Here is a 16,804-nt window from a genome sequence, read left to right as displayed (position 1 = left end):
CAATAAAAGTAAAGAGAAACTTATAATTTTTTTTGATATTTTCTCAAAGTTTTCTTTCTTTTTTCCTCTTTAAAAATGGGATTTAACTTTATTCTTAAAATGCCAAATTAAAATAAGCTCCTGTAATGCTTCCTTTTTCTTAATGTGTTTAGCTGTTGTTCATTTAAAATGAATTTAAAATGCTGCGTTACATTTTAAATTCTATTTTTTGTTGTTAAATTTGAAATGGTGTACTCTGTTACGTATATGCTCTATTATGCAGTAACTTAATATTTTTAATTTAAAAGTATGCTTTAACTCTCTTGGATTTCATATCAGATTGTATCTTATTAAATTATTATTAATGTATTAATCTTTCGCTTTAGCTAATTAGCTAACACTTCTTTGTAGTTATATTAATTTGTTCTTATGAATATGGGAAGTTTAAAGAATAATAAATAATTTTTGAATATATTCATTGTCATTTTTTATTTTATCTTGATAAAATTTATGATTGTGAATAAAAGATTATGTAAAAAAAAAAAAAAAAAGATGTTTTCGACAGGCAAGGATCAATATTGGAACTCCATTACCCAGAGTGCCTCTATGGACAGGTGTGACGTATGTTTTTCAGTTAAAAACATCCTGCCTCGGCTCGACCGTTAGTGGCGCTGAAGCTAACGGGAGCGGAGGGTGCCGTCCTTCTGTGGGTCGTTTCTCCGAAAACTCTTAAAAGAACTCCACATTAGAAAGTAGACCGCTCAGTTTAGCGATAATGGCGGAAGGAGACAACAAAAGCATGAACTTGATGGTAAGTATGAAGCATTTTTAAAACCCACAATGGCGAATTTAAAGGCTCGTGTTCGATGTAGGCGTGTTTGCAGCAGGAGCGTTAGCCTTACCCGTCGCTGCTAATCTGACGGCGCTAACACTACTGCGCTGTTTAGAGATTTGTGTAAATAGTGAGAACTTTACACATGCGGGCAGCTGAGAAGTCTAAGCTAAGCGATTTAACCCCGATCGCTTATCCGTCCGTCCGTGCTGCCGCTGACCGCAGCTAACCTTAGCTAGCTGACTAGTTAGCATGCTTATTTTAGCTTCAGTAGCGGGGACGCTTCCTTTTTGTGGAGCTGCTGCCTCGCCCTAACGCAGAAATCATTTTAAAGCTTTAAAAAAAACTGAGATCGAGTCATCACACGCTCATTCGACGTGGTTTGACAGCCTGTGTTTGTCCCCGGTTATTTCTACGTGTAGTGCTCTGTCACTGCGCCGTCTTATCACCAAAGACACACACCCTGTTTATTAATTTGCTTCTCAAATAGACTTCTAGGCCACAAAACACACAAACTGAGAGCCATATAAACGAGTATCGTTACATTCAGTTGCTCTGTGTATGAAACACAGCAGGATAAACCCATATCATATGACTTAAAAGGTGCTAGCCGCTCTTCCAGAGGCAGCACAGTACTGTCATCTTTATACTAACTCCTGGAGAGACTGCCCTCCTGAGTACACGCTCCTCTCAGATCACACTGATATCACACAGTTTGATGGTCAGTTAGGTAATGTGTAAATGTTTGTGTGTTCAGGCCCAGGAGACGGCCCAGCTGGAGGAGCAGCTGCAGTGCTGGCGTGAGGTGATCCTGGCTGGGGATCAGGTCCTGCGCTGGGAGAAGCCCTGGTTCCCCGGAGCGCTGATGGGCGCGACCACCGTGCTCTTCCTGTGAGTCTGCTACAGAGTGTGCGCTACACAGCTGGCACCACACGTTTCCTTCCTCTCAGCAGTGATGGCTATCTGAGAGCAGGGAGAGGCTTATATTAAATTTTTATATTTTACATCTGCCAGCGACTAAAAGCAGCCTGGTTTGAACTCAGATGGACTGAGCAAAGTAAACCACTGTAGCATTTCTCATATTTGTTTCTTCCAGTGTAGAGAGGTTTATTCTGAAACCCCCAGTAAAGCTAACAGCACAAAGTGTTATGTCTTTGGTCAGGTATCTTCCTGATTTAATCAGCAGTCTGATGGTTGGTTGACCAAAGATTTGCATCACAGTATTTTACGATTCTGGTGGATTCCATGGATTTATTTTTTTGTAGTATATTTTGTTTAAGTGGGTCTTTATGTAGTTTTACCTTCTTCTGTCAGGAGTATAAATTATTCAAAAACACCGGAACAAAAACTACTTTAAGTATTTGACATAGGGCTATAATCACATCATAACTGTAAGTCTTTTCTGTTTTTGGGTTGGTTGTAATGTCACTTTTTCTTACAACTGTTGTGTACAGGTGATTCTGTCTCCAGGTGAAATCTCCTCTCTTGGAGTATCTCCCCTTGTTTTTCATCCTTCATCTGTCTGTACTGCACAGAGGCCTTCCTGTCTGCTAACATACTGCTAGAATTGCGCAGCAGCTCTAAATGGTGTAATTTAGGATGTGTAACGTGTTAGTGGTGCACAGCAGCCATTTCTATGTTTGCTCTGTTGAACTGAGTTAGCTTTGGAGTTTTGTCTGCTTTTGTAAATGTAAATGAGTCGTATAATTACAACCATGAGTGAGCAGGGTGCAGAGCTAATACAGGTCCACTTTCAGTGTGCTGCTTGTGGTCAAAACACACACACACACACACACACACACACACACACACACACACACACACACTCTGGCTCTTATTAAAACCACTAGAAAAACCACGGTAGACATTTTAACTGTTTATTGTAGTGTTCAAGCTCAGACCATGATGTTGTCAGAGGAGCGCCACCCGGCACTGCAATTACAAAACTGCTAACCAACAGCCTCAGTTGTTTTTAGATCGATGAACCGAAGAAATCCAAAATGACAATAATTTTGTCTGTTAAACTTGACAAGTCACACAACTCTCTTTCAGACACTTGTGCTCTTGGTTAGTAAAGCAGGCGTCACCACAGAAAGAACAGCAGTGTAACCGTCCCTCGGGGTGAAATGGAGGCTTTGGCAGGCTGATTCTGGCATTGAGTTTTGACTTATTACTAATTAAGATGATCAGCAGGCCTGTGACAAGTAATATAAGCCTACAGTGATGTAAAACCAGTGTCCTAATTACAGTTTTCCAGCTGGTTGTCAGAACACTCGGATTAATGTTAATCTTTTCCACACTGTTGAAACACAAAGCAAAACAATGCAGATTCTGCTAAATGAGCTTAGGTTGGGCCGTTATTAGCGATTCCTGAAATCTACTGAAGGTGAATCCAGACTAGAACACTGCTGCACTGTTTCTGATGCCTTCCTGCTTGTTTCACACACCCTCAGTGTTCATGTCTTTCAGCTGCAGGTGCTTTGTAAAACTGCAGCTCCAGCGTTCATGAGCAGATATCCCCAAATTGTAACAAAATAAAAATAAAGGCGTGATTTTAAACGATGAAATGTTCAAACCCGTTCTGCCTGTTTTGTGTTCGTCCTCCAGACTCATCTACTACTTGGACCCATCAGTGCTGACCGGCCTGTCCTGCACCGTCATGCTGCTCTGCCTGGCTGACTATTTGGTGCCGACCCTCGCCCCCCGAGTGTTTGGCTCCAATAAGTGGTGAGAGCTCGGTCATATTTGCTTTGGCCCAATGAAGACAGGTTTTCCTGTTTTGTCAGTCGGTCACATCACACACTCTTTATGGGAAGCTGAACAGCAGGATGAGTCATGCATTCATCTTGAAATGGTGTCCGAGTTTCAGAGATGACCTCCAGCTTTGGTCTTTGACGAAAACTGAATTGTGAAACTTTCCAGAGTTGGAAGTTTAAGGCAACATTTTGAAATTCACTGAGCCGGTTGAACCAGCTGGTCTTTACTAAGCCTGGTCTTAACCTGGACTTTAGGTTGATTGCACAAACAAAACTTAATCTCAGTTCATCCAAAGCCACAGTTCAGTCCATCCTCGAGTTTCTCTTCAGAGGAGGAAAGATTTTAAAAAATGTTTGTTTTTTTCTTAGGTCTCATTACTTGATCATAAATAAATCAAAATGGTCTAGTTTATATTTTTATTTCAGTCTTTTAAATATTGCAACGTGGGGCTGCTCAATTAATCAAATTTTAATGTAAATTACGATCTGGGCTTTCAACGATCATTAAAAATGACTGAGCCGATTATTAGCACCTCCCTCCTGCTTTACTCTCGAGCTGCTCCCTGTGGCAAATCGAGCGCACCTCTCTGCGTTTCGAACACGTGTCACAACAATTAAGAGGACCCCAGGGAAGCTCGGAAAGCTAAGCAGAAGTTATTTGGAGAGGAGAGGATAATGGCTGCTGGTTGAAAAGAGGTAAAACGACTTCAGTGGTGTGGAAACATTACGGGTTCGCGGAGTCAGACGTGGATCAAATATTGTGCAGTATTTTGAAGTTCACTAAACATAGATGTTTACATTTTTCATTTGTTTTTTATATTGCAAACATTTCCACTGTAATCAGTATTTGCACACTATTTTATATTATTTTTTGACAATCTTTAAAGCCATTATTCAATACATTGTTATTGTTAAATAAATATCGTCAAATAATCGAGATCTCAATTTCAGTGAAAATAATCGTGATTATCATTTTTGCCATAATCGAGCAGCCCTATTGCAACGTTCAACAGACTTCAGCAGGAGGATAGAACTGTGCATGCTGGGGGATCGTTCCACCTCCTTAACTATGAGCGATGCAGCTTCATATGAGTTTGTTTCTGTGTCTTTGATCCTTTTTTCTGCAAGTCAGAAGTGAGGAAGCAGCAGAGAGGGTGACCTCAGATGCTGTCACGAGAACAGCTGTGTGAGTGAGCACAAAACATGTCATGGTCTAACTGGATGATACCCAGTTAAACAGTCCACTGAGGAGGAAGCTAATAAATTCTCAGGCAACGTGAAGCTGAAGGGGAAAGGTGAGCGGAGCGAGGAAAAGGAAGGTGTGTGGTTTAAAAAACCAAACTGGAGAAGTGGTGGTCTGGCCTTCCCTGCTTTAGAAGCCAGAAACAGTTCATGCCTCACACGGGTTTTGTTTTTATTTACGATTATTTACATGAAAATGGGTCCAAGCTGAAGTTTTGATCATCCTAGTACGTTTTCGCAGGATGGTCATCAGTAAGTCCACTCAACCTGCCCAACAAAAAGCGCACGTGTAGGGAAACCGATGGTTTTGAAAGCCTCTACAGAACTGACTCAGTGTAAAATTGTCACGCCTTCATAATGAGAGGGCGGCGCACCTGGATGATGCACCTGGAGAGTTAGTTGGTTAAGACGAGTTGTAAAGCCTGCTGGCTGAGCTGGACCTGAGGTCCTCTCATCCTCTTTGTTTGTTAGTAAAATATAACAAACTAGATTATTAGAGACCTGCAGCCACAGAGGCGTTTCATTTTCAGTTCGAGGTAAATGTGGCGGCGACTCTTAATGACAGACTGTCCCACGGCTTCACAAAGCTACGACATTAGCCAGTACTCGGCGAGCAGCCCGTTGATTCAGCTGTTTGTGCTGGATGGTGACAACCAGACACCCAGGACAGGATAGGATAACAGCCTTCAGTTGGCACGGTGTGCTGGACATCATCCTCCAGCTGATATAAAAGCCTGCATCAGCAGAGCGTGACCTGCACTGCTGCACACTCAACGCAGCCTCTGGGTGATGATGTACAGTTTTTATGAGCTTTTCACTTGTTTCTAATCTTGTGCTGGGGGCTTGGTTTATGTACGGAGATTAAAAAGCCTGTTTGCATTTTTAGTTACAGCCTCGGGATGAGCAGCTATTCGTCTGCAGAGCCTGACAAATGTCCTTTGAGCTCACTGAGACTGCAGAAAGCTGGCGTATCTGTGCGAGTCTGTAACACGAAGCCGGTCACGGTCCCCGTTTGGCTCCTCGACAACAAGGACTGAAATAGGGAGCGATGGCGAAGCAGAAAATGGAGGTCACTCTTCCCAGCTGTCCCCTCTTGTCCTTCACTGTTTGATCTCTTTAGCCTTCACAGCAGTGCAGCGTGGAATGGGGTGTTCCAGTTTATTGGTTGTGAGGCAAATTATGGGCAGAGAGTTTGTTGTTGGGTGATTCCCAAACAGTGAAACCTCCACCCAAGGGTGATTTTGTTTATTTGTCCTACTGAACTCCAGAAAGTTTGAAACTGAACTTAAAGCAGAGCTGGTTTGTGCTGCGAGAAGCCCCGTGCAGAGTTTACATTGTACCTGTAGTGATGTCGATGGGCAGCACCTCTCCTCTGTAAATGTTTTTGTGGGTACACTTTTATAAATGGAGGATTCTATTCTCCTGCCTCTTATCCAGCTGGTAGCTTGTGTTTAATAGACCCAGTTCTTCCCCTGATCAGGTTCTTGGTTCTGCTTAAGCTCAGAGCAGAACAAGTTACAGTCAGCTGGGCCACTAAGCAACCGCAACTCAGTGCTGTTACCTGGTGACAGGTGAAGGTTAGGTGGACCTCCTCCTGTTGTAGTTTGGATTTTCTAAAGCAGGAAGGGAGGAGGCTTTCTTTTGACTGCAGAAGTTAAAATATGCTGAGAAGCTGATATTGAATTTTTTTGCCCCATGATCTGAAATATTTATGCCTGCCACAGCTGATCATCTGTGAGTCAGCTGATCGTTTCAGCTCTAATGGAGCTTAGATGTTGAAAGATGGGACATTTATTAGGTCACATTAAAAACATTAATGCAACAACACTGTTTTTCCTCACTCTCACTGGTTTAAATAGAGCTAAGTGTTGGGGGCAGCTGTGTGTGACTCACTGGCTTCCTCTTGATGGTGAGATTAGGAAATGTTGGTGAAAACCATTCTTCAGACCTGAGCTTTAACTCAGCAGAAACTCTGCAGCCAGGACCCTTGAGTGGTTTTCTCATTGTCCATAACGCCCTGAATTCTGCTCCCGCAGGACCACCGAGCAGCAGCAGCGTTTCCACGAGATCTGCGGGAACCTGGTGAAGACTCAGCGCCGCATCGTGGGCTGGTGGAAGCGCCTCTGCACCCTCAAGGAGGAAAAACCCAAAATGGTACGCTCAGAGCTTTCACTTTGATCCCAACCCCTCGAAAAAGCAGCATTTTTAAGACATAAAATCCTAATCCTGCATCTGATGTTGCAACTAAACATCTCACTATAATAGTTTTAGTGCAGAGTTACAGTCAGTTGCCTCTTGCTGGTCTGAGCCATGCTGTGTGTTTGCAGTTGGAAGTGTTTGACTGTGTTGCAGTCAGTGAAGAAGAGGCACAAAACTTCCCACGATGTTCCCAGACGCCAAAATGAATCACATTTGCACAAAGTTCTGATAAGCTGATCTTTGTAGGCTAGGTTAGCGTGCACAGTGAAGGGGCTGTATCTGATTGGCTGCTGAAGGCAAGCGTTTAGTCCAAAAACAGTCCGTGACCTTTGCTTTTGGTTTGAGCAGAGTTAAAGTCTAACTTGCCCTGAGCTACAGGGAACCTGAATGAACTGAAAAAGCTGCAGAGCTGCAGTAAATGGAAGTTTTATTACAACAGGGAGCTCTCTCTGTGCTCCAGATAAAAATATCAGCTGATCTGACTTTGCTGCTCCACTTAGCAGACCTCAAACTGGGTTACAGGCGGCCATAACAGTTTTTTACAGCCTGTTTGACTCATTTTCATTCAGTGGCCATTCTGTCTCTTCCTTCTGAATAATGACCTGCTAATGAAATTGAGCTGAATGTAACCTGACCTCCTGATCTCCACAGTACTTTGCCTCAGTGATCAGCAGCCTGCTGGCTGTGGCCTGGATCGGACAGCAGGTGCACAACCTGTTCCTGACGTACCTGATCGGTGAGTATACTTTCACTTGACTACAAAAAGACTGTTTTGTTTGTCGCCACTGTTATCAGCCATGTTTCACTCATATCTTTGTGGGTTTCCTTCCTGCACTCTCTCCTGCTGGCTGCTGTCCAATCACACGCTCCTTCATGTCTTAAATTGTTGAGCTGTGAAGTCACTCTTAATAATATGGTTAGACAAACGTTTTGAGTCTGGGTGAGCGGTGCAGGCCCGGTGTGACTACCTGTGAGTCACACCGGGTAAAGGTAAAGCACTCGTTCCTCATGTGCCGTCAGGTTTGGGCTTTGTATCAGTAATTGGGTCTCACTGTAAACATACTTCAATACCACTCTGTGCTCTTCACAGCTTGTTGTTGTGCATTAGATGCTTTTTACTCCCAACGTCTGAACACAAGTTTGCACAAACTCCACATAAGGTGAAAAACAAACTCCGATGTGGCTTCAGGGGTTTCTGATAGAGACAATGTAGGAGAGCAAGCTGAGGGTGAGCCGGGCTCAGCTGGAAACTTGTTTGGATGATGCAGGCCACCTTTGAAGGCGTTGCACTCTTCTCCTTTTCAAAATAAAATGTCATGTTCAACACTGTTATGTTTTGTTTTATTTTTCCTGTGTTGGAGCCTGAGGACTGTCTGTTTTTGGGTTTTTTGTTTTTTTTTGGCCTTTTTTAATTTTTTCACTTCTGTAGTATTTGGGTGGAAACCCCGACAGTTCACACTGGGAGACTTGTGTTCACCTCTTGGTTTGGCTTCCTCTGCTCTGTCGCTCCAGAACACAATGATTTATGTCCTAAAACGTCTCAGTGTAATTCTTCACACACACAGGCTGAAGTGACCGAGTCTTTGAGTCCTTGCTAAAGGCGTGACTGCAGACCCCGCCCACCTTCATTCTGTTTTAAGACAGATTTGGGTTTTAAGTTTAACTTAAAATGGAGTTTGAATCAAAGGCCTGAGGCTCGCAGAGTGTTGGGATTAAAATGAGAAATCTTAAATGCTCGTCTCTGCTCTCGGGTTTATCTTTAAAACTGCTTTTGCTGAATGTGGAAGTTCAGCCTTTCATGCATTTTCTGTAGACAGAAACTCATACGTGACTGAAGAGAAAGAGCCGCTCGTGTTCATCAGCAGTTTTAAATGCTTCTGTGTTTAAGTTAATTTAATGGCTGATGGTGTTTCCCACCAAATCGTGCTTCAGACTGATTTTTATCTTTGATCTGTGGCAGGTTTTTGCGTGTTTGAAGCTGTGCATGTGGTTAGCAGGCACTGAGTCAGCATTACAGCAGCAGCCGATCAGGGGGATTTATCATTAATGGGGCTGATTGTGGAAGTCTTTACAGAAACGTACAGTAAAACCTGAAACCATGTCTCAACGCTGCAGAGGACGAACACGTCTTACAGCTGCCGAGCGGCGGGTTAGATCAGCAGGTCTGGTGAGCTGTGAGTGGGCTAATCCCCACTTACATAAGCTGAGACATGTCGAGTGTTCCTCTGATAGAAACTGAGCAGAAAGGCGGTCAGAGGTCATGTGACTCTGGGTTTTAATCTGGTTGCTCTTCAGGCTCGCCTGGTTAAGCAGCTGCTTTCATGTGAAGACCTCATCTGTCAGGAGTGGGTGGAGTAAAGCGGTGGCTCCTTGCTTTTTTCTTAAATTAGTGGCTGATGTTCCTCGGGCTGTGTGGCGTCAGTGAGTCACTGTTCAGAGAGCTGAGTGAAAGCTGTGAACGAGTCACTGATTGTTCTGACATGAACATGGGGAGTGATGCCAAGTGAGCCGTGAAAACTGAAGCAGGTTCTCCCGACGCCGGCTGTGAAGGGAAAGGCTGATCTGACAGAGTGAAAGTATTTTTGATATCCGTCAGTCTTCACTGCAGAATGCAGCAGAACCTAAAACCATCGACAAGCAGTCGGTTTATCACTGCTGTGATTGGTGGTTGGAAAGCTCGACGCAGCCACGCTGAAGTCGTCCATCAGTCTGTCCATGCGAGCGATCCTGGTGGATTGAAACCAGACGCGTGTGCCGCCTGATCATCCCAGATAATCCTCTCTGGTCGTTAGACCGAGCGCGTGCAAAATTAACCGTTTCATTAATTTGACCTCACAACCATGAGCTTTTCTTCCCTCCTCGATCACAGGCGCTGCCCCCTGGTGGCAGTTTAAGAGCGCAGCTTTTTATTTGTTAGAATAGAATAGAATAGAATAGAATAGCTTTTTATTGTCACTGTTACAAGAACAGTGAAAGGCAGTTTGGCATCTCTCCATGTGTGTGAAGTACACAATAGCGTAAGTATTTACACAATGACAAATTTACATTTACACAAGAAAGATATGTACAAGTTATAAATACACCTGCAAACATACACGCACATACATACATATAATATATACATATTTGCATCCGTACATGCATACACACACATATTTCCACATACACGCTTACATCTATATACATACACATACATGCCATCTAACTAGCAGGTGCATTGAGAGGTGCAGTGTGATCAGTGATATTGCACATTGAGTGTGTGGCGGGGGATGATATTGCACATTGAGTGGGGTGGGGGTGCTGTTGGAACTATACTAAATAATGTTATAATAAATAAAGTTTAAAGTGGTAAGGGTGTTGTTTGCATTGAAGTATAAACAGAAATACGATTTATAAATAAGGTGTAATGTCCATGAGTGTTGGCAGTGCAATTATCCTCCAATCAGGGTGGAGGTAGGGCATGTTTGACAGCCTGTGGGTAAAAACTTCTGTTGAGTCTGTTCGTCTTCGACCTGATGGACCTGTAGCGTTTACCAGAGGGAGGGGGGGGGGAAAGTGAGTGTCCAGGGTGCGAGGGGACTTTGATGATGATGCTGGCTTCCTGCTGAAGTCTGCCAGTATAGATGTCTCTGAGGGGGGTTAGTGAAGTGCCGATTGCCCGCTCTGCTGCCCTCACCACCCGCTGCAGTTTCCTCTTGTCCTCCGCAGTGCAGCAGTTGAACCAGAGTGTGCAGCAGTAAGTCAGAAGGCTCTCAATGGTGGAGCGGTAGAAGTTTACTAGCAGTCTTTGGGGTAATTGAGCCTGACGTAGTTTCCTGAGGAAGTACAGCCTTTGTTGTGCTTTCCCTACCTGGTGGGAGATGTTTGAGGACCAGGTAAGGTCGGCCGAGATGTGGACTCCGAGAAACTTGAAGCTTTCTACCCTTTCTACCTCCTCCCCATCAATGTAGAGGGTAGAGTGCTCAGATCGCTTTGTTCTTCTGAAGTCAATTACCATCTCCTTGGTCTTGGCTGTGTTCAGATGCAGGTTGTTGTCGTCACACCATTGCTTCAGATGCTGAACCTCCTCTCTGTAGGCGGAATCATCGTTGTTGTCGATCAGTCCTATGATGGTGGTGTCATCAGCAATTTATAATGGTGTTACTGGTGTGGATAGTTGAACAGTCATGGGTGAAAAGTGAGTATAGGAGGGGACTGAGGACACACCCCTGTGGGACACCCACATTCAGAATGAGGGTGGAGGAGGTGTGCTCTCCCATTCTGACGTTCTGGGGTCTGTTGCTCAGGAAGTCCAGTATCCAGCTGCACAGTGAGCTGCTGAGTCCTAAGTTAGTTTAAACGATGTTTGTAAATAAGAGCCTGCAGGTGTTTTACTATGACTGCTAAGTGGCGAGCTCCTAGAGGAAGGACGTGGATGGAGTCAGTGATGTGAATTTGTTTTACGGATTATTGGCGAGTAAGAAAACGAGACTGAAGCCACTCTCACCTTTGACCTTCAGACAGTTTAGGGACAGTCAGGCTTGGATGTATTTCACTCATCTCACACCAGGAAACGGTGGTTTCAGACACACACGGGCAGCAGCAGGTCAAACACATGCTGATGTCTGAAGCAGCTTCAGGTACTGTCTGTAAACATTTCAGCACTCAAAGCGTCCGATTTAAAATCTTTGCACACTTTTTTGTTCTTCTTGTTGCAGTGAGCTTCCTGCTGCTGCTGCCCGGCCTGAACCAGCACGGCATCATCACGAAGTACGCCGGAATGGCCAAGAGGGAGATCAACAAACTGATGAAGCAAAAGGAGAAGAAGAACGAGTAGACGAGCGTTCGCGGTGAAGAGGGGAATCTCTGCGAGACGAGAAGACGCAACAGGACGATGGAAAAGTGGAGGAAAGTGAAGAAAAAGGAGCAGGGGAGTTTAAAAAGTCCTCCTGCTGCCCGGGTCTCTGCACTTTTTGATTTTCACACAGTTTCATTTCTCACACACACATTTAAACCTCATCACACACAAGGTTTTATTTTGCTTTTGAATTAACCTGCCATGCATGCAGCCACCAAATGAAGGTGATCACATGTGGAAATGTCCCAGTCAAACATCATCCTTCTGTTTCTTAGATCAGCTGTGCTTCGTTTGAAGGCGTCGATGCTTTTAAAGCCATTCCCTCTACTTAGACTACTGAGCAGTTTGTGTAGCATTGCTGCCTCATTTTAACCTCTCAGACAGCAATGATTTTTTTTTTTTTGGGGGGGGCATTTAAACATGCGAGCAGGTCTTTTTACCTTTTTTGTGCTTCATCTGCTTCACTTGTGTTTGAATTTAGTGCTGAAAACAAAACTGGATTTGAAGCGGAGCTGAAACTGTTTGTAGAGACAGGCCTACTGCTGTACCGCTGCTAGCTGGACTCTGTTAGTGCTTGGATGACACCCCACAGTCTGTCTGTGACGTGGGGCGTCTCTGTAAATAGGCCCCGCCCTCTCTTCTCTGTCCCCGTCTGTCCTTTTCTTGTTATTTATGTGTTCGTTCCTCCTCAGTCTCCTTATTTCTGATATTTCAACTCATTTCATTATTTGTGTTTATTGGAGATCTTTACACACGAATAAAGTGATTTAAATGAGATTGTTTCTTGGCCTTCATGTGTGTGACCCCTGCCGTCCTTCCAGACCTACACTGTCCTTACCTGTGCAGCCCCAATCATGTGACTACCCATCACAGTCGGGCTGTACGGGCAACAGCTGAGGACGCTCTAGGTGTGTGAGTGAGTGAAAATGCGTTGTATTCTCTGCTTTATGTCTGGATAAAGGAAATGAGATTCGTGCTGCAGCAGGACGAAGAGCCCAAACACCTCACAGCTCCACAGTGATCCGACCCACAGATCATGTCTGGAGCTGGATGGCATGTTATTGGACCACAGTGGGAGTACAGGATTGATTATTTCTGGACCTCCGGGACGTTTTCTCTCTGATTCTAAGCTTTTATTTACACTGTTAGTTAAACTGGGCGGGGGGCTTTCATTCGTGGGTTAGGACTCGCTGTGGCCCCTAGAAGTTTGGGTTCCAGTAGTGATATTTGGATGAGAGGGTGATAGCATTAGCTGATAACTTAGCAATCGCCACACACTGTACGGCTGCATCACACAGACACGTACCTGCTGATTAGTAACATCCAGAATTTCACCAACATCTGTTAGTACCTTACAGCAGCCATATTATTGGTCAGATGATGATATAAAAATGCTAGCAGCTACAGCCACCTGTGTCTCACCTGTCCGGCTGTAAAGGTGTTTATTTATGCTGTAAAGTTGGTGGCCGACTCCCTGCTGGAGCCTCCCGTGGACTTTGGATTTTAGTATTTCTGTGTTTTCCTGCCCATCTGAGCCCCTTCAGTTAAAGTTTACTTGTTTATATTCACTGAGTCCTGGAGGAGAAACATCGTTCCTGCATCATATAGGAATGCTCTGAGAAGCATCGGCAGACCACAGAAGAGTCCTGACAGGGTTTGTACATTTAATGGAGGTTTCCTGTGGCGTTACTTCCTGTCAGTAGAGTCTGAATGCAGTACAGTCCGTCTCCCAGCGTCTGGTCGCCCACAGCTGCTGATCTCTGGACCGTCTGCTGGACTTCCCCGGCCCAATCACCTGCTTTGGTTCACCTGCAGACAGGAAATAGATGTCCAAACAGCAAAACTGTAACTGTAAAAATCTGTTTATTCCTCTGTGGAATACTTTGAAAGTATTATTACTGTGAGTAAGTCGTCATATGGTATGCACAGTTATTACTGTTGGTAGTTTTTATTATGTTGTACACAGCAGAGGTTAATTATCCTGATATTCTGTTTTTGCTGCAGTTTGACATTGTGGCCACAAGAGGGCAGTGAATGACCAGGAACAACTCTTTCAAAATAAAAGTAATCTGTCTGCGATCTTAATATTGAGTCGAAGCAGAGTTTATACAAAAATAATAACAAATAATAATAATAATGATGATGAAATGAGGTAAAGTTGTATATTTAAAAATAGTCTTTACCTTAGTGTTGTATGTTAATGACTTCCCAACATCTGCAGATGACTTAAGTATAACGGTATTATTATTAAATTAATTTTATATAGTTAAAAGTCATGATCAATTTTCTGTAAAAAGCAAAATTGCTAAAACAATTTGCATTGCCTGTTAAGAAACCGATATAATTTTTATGGCATTACTGTGGCTGAGTGCAGTCCTCACAGAGACGGTGACCACAGTGACCTTTGCTGCGCAGTCTGTTATTACTGTGACCACAAGGACACGATCTGTGAGTGTTACCTGTCAGGATGTCGTGTTGGTGCCACTGCGTCTGTCGGCCGCTGGCCTGCAGTGACGAGCCGTTGAACTCCGGGCTCGTGTGCTCCGTCCTGTAGGTGCTCCGGCGCTCGGATGGATGATGCTGATGATGGTTGATGAGCTCTCTGATGGCTCTGCTGCTGTTATACCGAGCCCAGTTTTCCAACTTTGGGTCAACTCTCTGGAGAGAAGCAGAAGCTGGTTCTGTCCTTAATATATAGTCATAATATTTCATGACTCTAATAGCTTTACTTTAATTGCATGTATAAGTTATTTATTTTAAAATTTAGATAAGTCTAAAATAAAAAGTTCAAGTTTTTTAATTTAATGAGCCTTGAAATTAAAGAAAATTCTCCCAAACATAATTTTAATTACAACTGAGGGAAGATTTGGCATTAACTGATTTCTTCCCCTCATAAAATATGCGTCTGAGGTAAATGATTCAGGGTCACAGACAGATCATCTTCACGTCACCACCATCATCTTCATGTGACAACTTACTGAGATAAAAGCTGGGATGAAAAAACAGTGACTACAGAAAGACAACAGATCGAAACAATTCTGACCTCTTAACTGTATCAACACAAAGAAATAAGGCATGTTAATATTTCCTCATTCATGCTTTTTTAAAGCAGGGAAACCTGCCAAGCCACAAAAGTTATAGAAATATGATGGAAGTAAAAATGTGAGTAAACAAAAACTTAAAATACTCCAGAGTCTGTCTTTAAACATCTGAAAGACGTGTTTCCGCCTCACCCGAGTCACGTGCTGGCGCACGTGCACCTCTTTGCTGTGTGACTGCAACACACTTTGCGGCGGCATGGTGTTGTCACGGAGATCCAGCTGGCTCCAGTGCTGCGAGGGGAAGCCGGGGTCTCTGAGGCGGAAGACGAGAGGACGTCCATCGGCTGACCTGCCGGAATAACTCTGCCCAGGAGAAGAGGAGAGGGAAGGGCTGGAATCGTACCCGAGAGCTGGATTTGTAGGAGGTTTACACTTACACATTACTGACGTGTAAAATGAAAACCATTAGAACTTGTATTCTATTTTTAGTGAAAACATAAAATCTAAGAAGGTACAGATGCTTGACTAATCAGATGTGAACTTTAGAGACTGTGGATGTGTGATGAGCCACACGAACAGCGACTGTATGGAGGAGACCCCACACTGGGGGCTGACCTGGGTGTGGGTGGTGGTGTAGCAGGGCGGCGTGTCGCCCAGGCTGAGGGTGCTCTGATGCATGGGTCTCAGTCTGAAGCGCTGAGGTTTATGTTGGCAGCGAGGACCGGAGCGGGCTGAAGCCGGGCTGAAGCTGTCCATCATCTCGTCCTGTGAATCGGTCACAGTGCAGTCAGACCTCTGCAGCTCTGTCAGGCTCAGGTGTAACGGCAGCTTTTCACTGTGTTTGTACAGAAATCAACAGACCTGCTTCTTTGAGCATCAACAATACTTCACTGATAACACGTAAAAATTCATTCATCTACACTTAGAATGACAAAAGGTAAACATAATCACAGGTATGAACCAATCATCTAATCACAATCGCATCAATTCACACACCCTGCCACTCTGTTACACACACAGCTGTTCAACTGCTCAGTGACAAATATCTAATCAGTCAAACAAAGGGCATCAGTTTGTGTGTGTGTGTGTGTGTGTGTGTGTGTGTGTGTATGTGTGTCTCTTTTTCTTTTAAGTGCACATTTAACTTCCTGTTTTCTTAAAAAGTCAAACTCAACAGGCCCAACAAAACAGAAAGATGCTTCATCTAGAACCAGGAAACAAAAGGTCAAATATCCAAAAGTAAAACAGTAAAAGACTAAAACAATAAAAGTCTTGGGGAGAGGGAACAGTGAAAACAGACGGGAAAGAAGGGAGGAATACACAAGGAAACGATAAAGAATAAACCGAAACGTAACCCTAAACCTGAAACGCATCTCTGGAAAGATCACACAGTAAAAACAGGAAGCAAAGATGGCGTCACAAGAACTAAGAAACAGGACGATAAAGAAGTAAGAAACAAGAATAAAAACTCGGAACAACAGAATGACTCAAGTCCAAGTTCCCAGACCGCTGACCGTGACACGACCACGGCAACCCCGACAAACACACAGGAAACAAACTGCCTGTTTCTTCCTGTTGACAGTAAACATGCAGCAACATCACAAATGTGGTCACCTCAGCACAGTCACCACACAGGACGCTCTCTGATACAGAAAACTGAAGGAGATGTGCTCGATCATTACAGCAGGAATCACACCTGCTCTGTTTTTACTTACCAGTGATGATGAAGCTTGTTTCTGTGGCAACATGTTGCCACGGTGATGAAAACAGACGGGTTTACTTTTACAGTTTCTCTCAGGAAAGTGATCCTCAAGTGCAGGCCTGCCTTTTATTCCTGGACTGTTAGATGGAAACTAAATAAAATATATTTACTGTATTTTCATAATAAAAAATTTCACTGATGAAACTGAATGTAGTT

General features: G+C 43.8%; 2 protein-coding genes across 5 annotated transcripts in view; one reads left to right on the top strand and one right to left on the bottom strand.

The window, feature by feature from the left end:
• The first annotated feature begins 630 nt into the window (after positions 1-630).
• Positions 631-12,620, top strand: arl6ip1 (ADP-ribosylation factor-like 6 interacting protein 1). Its single transcript, XM_031732258.2, has 6 exons — positions 631-790; positions 1,569-1,702; positions 3,419-3,538; positions 6,846-6,963; positions 7,660-7,744; positions 11,706-12,620. Exons 1-6 carry the CDS (start codon positions 755-757, stop codon positions 11,822-11,824), a joined length of 612 nt encoding a protein of 203 aa, XP_031588118.1. The 5' UTR covers positions 631-754; the 3' UTR covers positions 11,825-12,620.
• LOC116314293 overlaps positions 12,236-16,804 on the bottom strand; it is a 7,138-nt gene continuing 2,569 nt past the window's right edge. The window contains exons 3-7 of one of the 4 annotated variants that reach the window (XM_039610829.1): positions 16,602-16,739; positions 15,502-15,651; positions 15,079-15,249; positions 14,305-14,503; positions 12,236-13,654 (exon numbers count right to left, since the gene is read on the bottom strand). In XM_039610829.1, the coding sequence (XP_039466763.1) occupies positions 13,542-13,654; positions 14,305-14,503; positions 15,079-15,249; positions 15,502-15,651; positions 16,602-16,634 (666 nt within the window). In that variant the 5' untranslated portion in view covers positions 16,635-16,739 and the 3' untranslated portion in view covers positions 12,236-13,541. The other 3 variants (XM_039610830.1, XM_039610828.1, XM_031732270.2) reach the window with 3 other exon arrangements.

The sequence above is a fragment of the Oreochromis aureus genome, linkage group 4 (genome assembly GCF_013358895.1).
Source record: "Oreochromis aureus strain Israel breed Guangdong linkage group 4, ZZ_aureus, whole genome shotgun sequence".
NCBI classification, from domain to species: domain Eukaryota; kingdom Metazoa; phylum Chordata; class Actinopteri; order Cichliformes; family Cichlidae; genus Oreochromis; species Oreochromis aureus.
The sequence above is the reverse complement of the archived record's forward strand: the minus strand, read 5'-3'. Positions and strand labels throughout refer to the sequence as shown.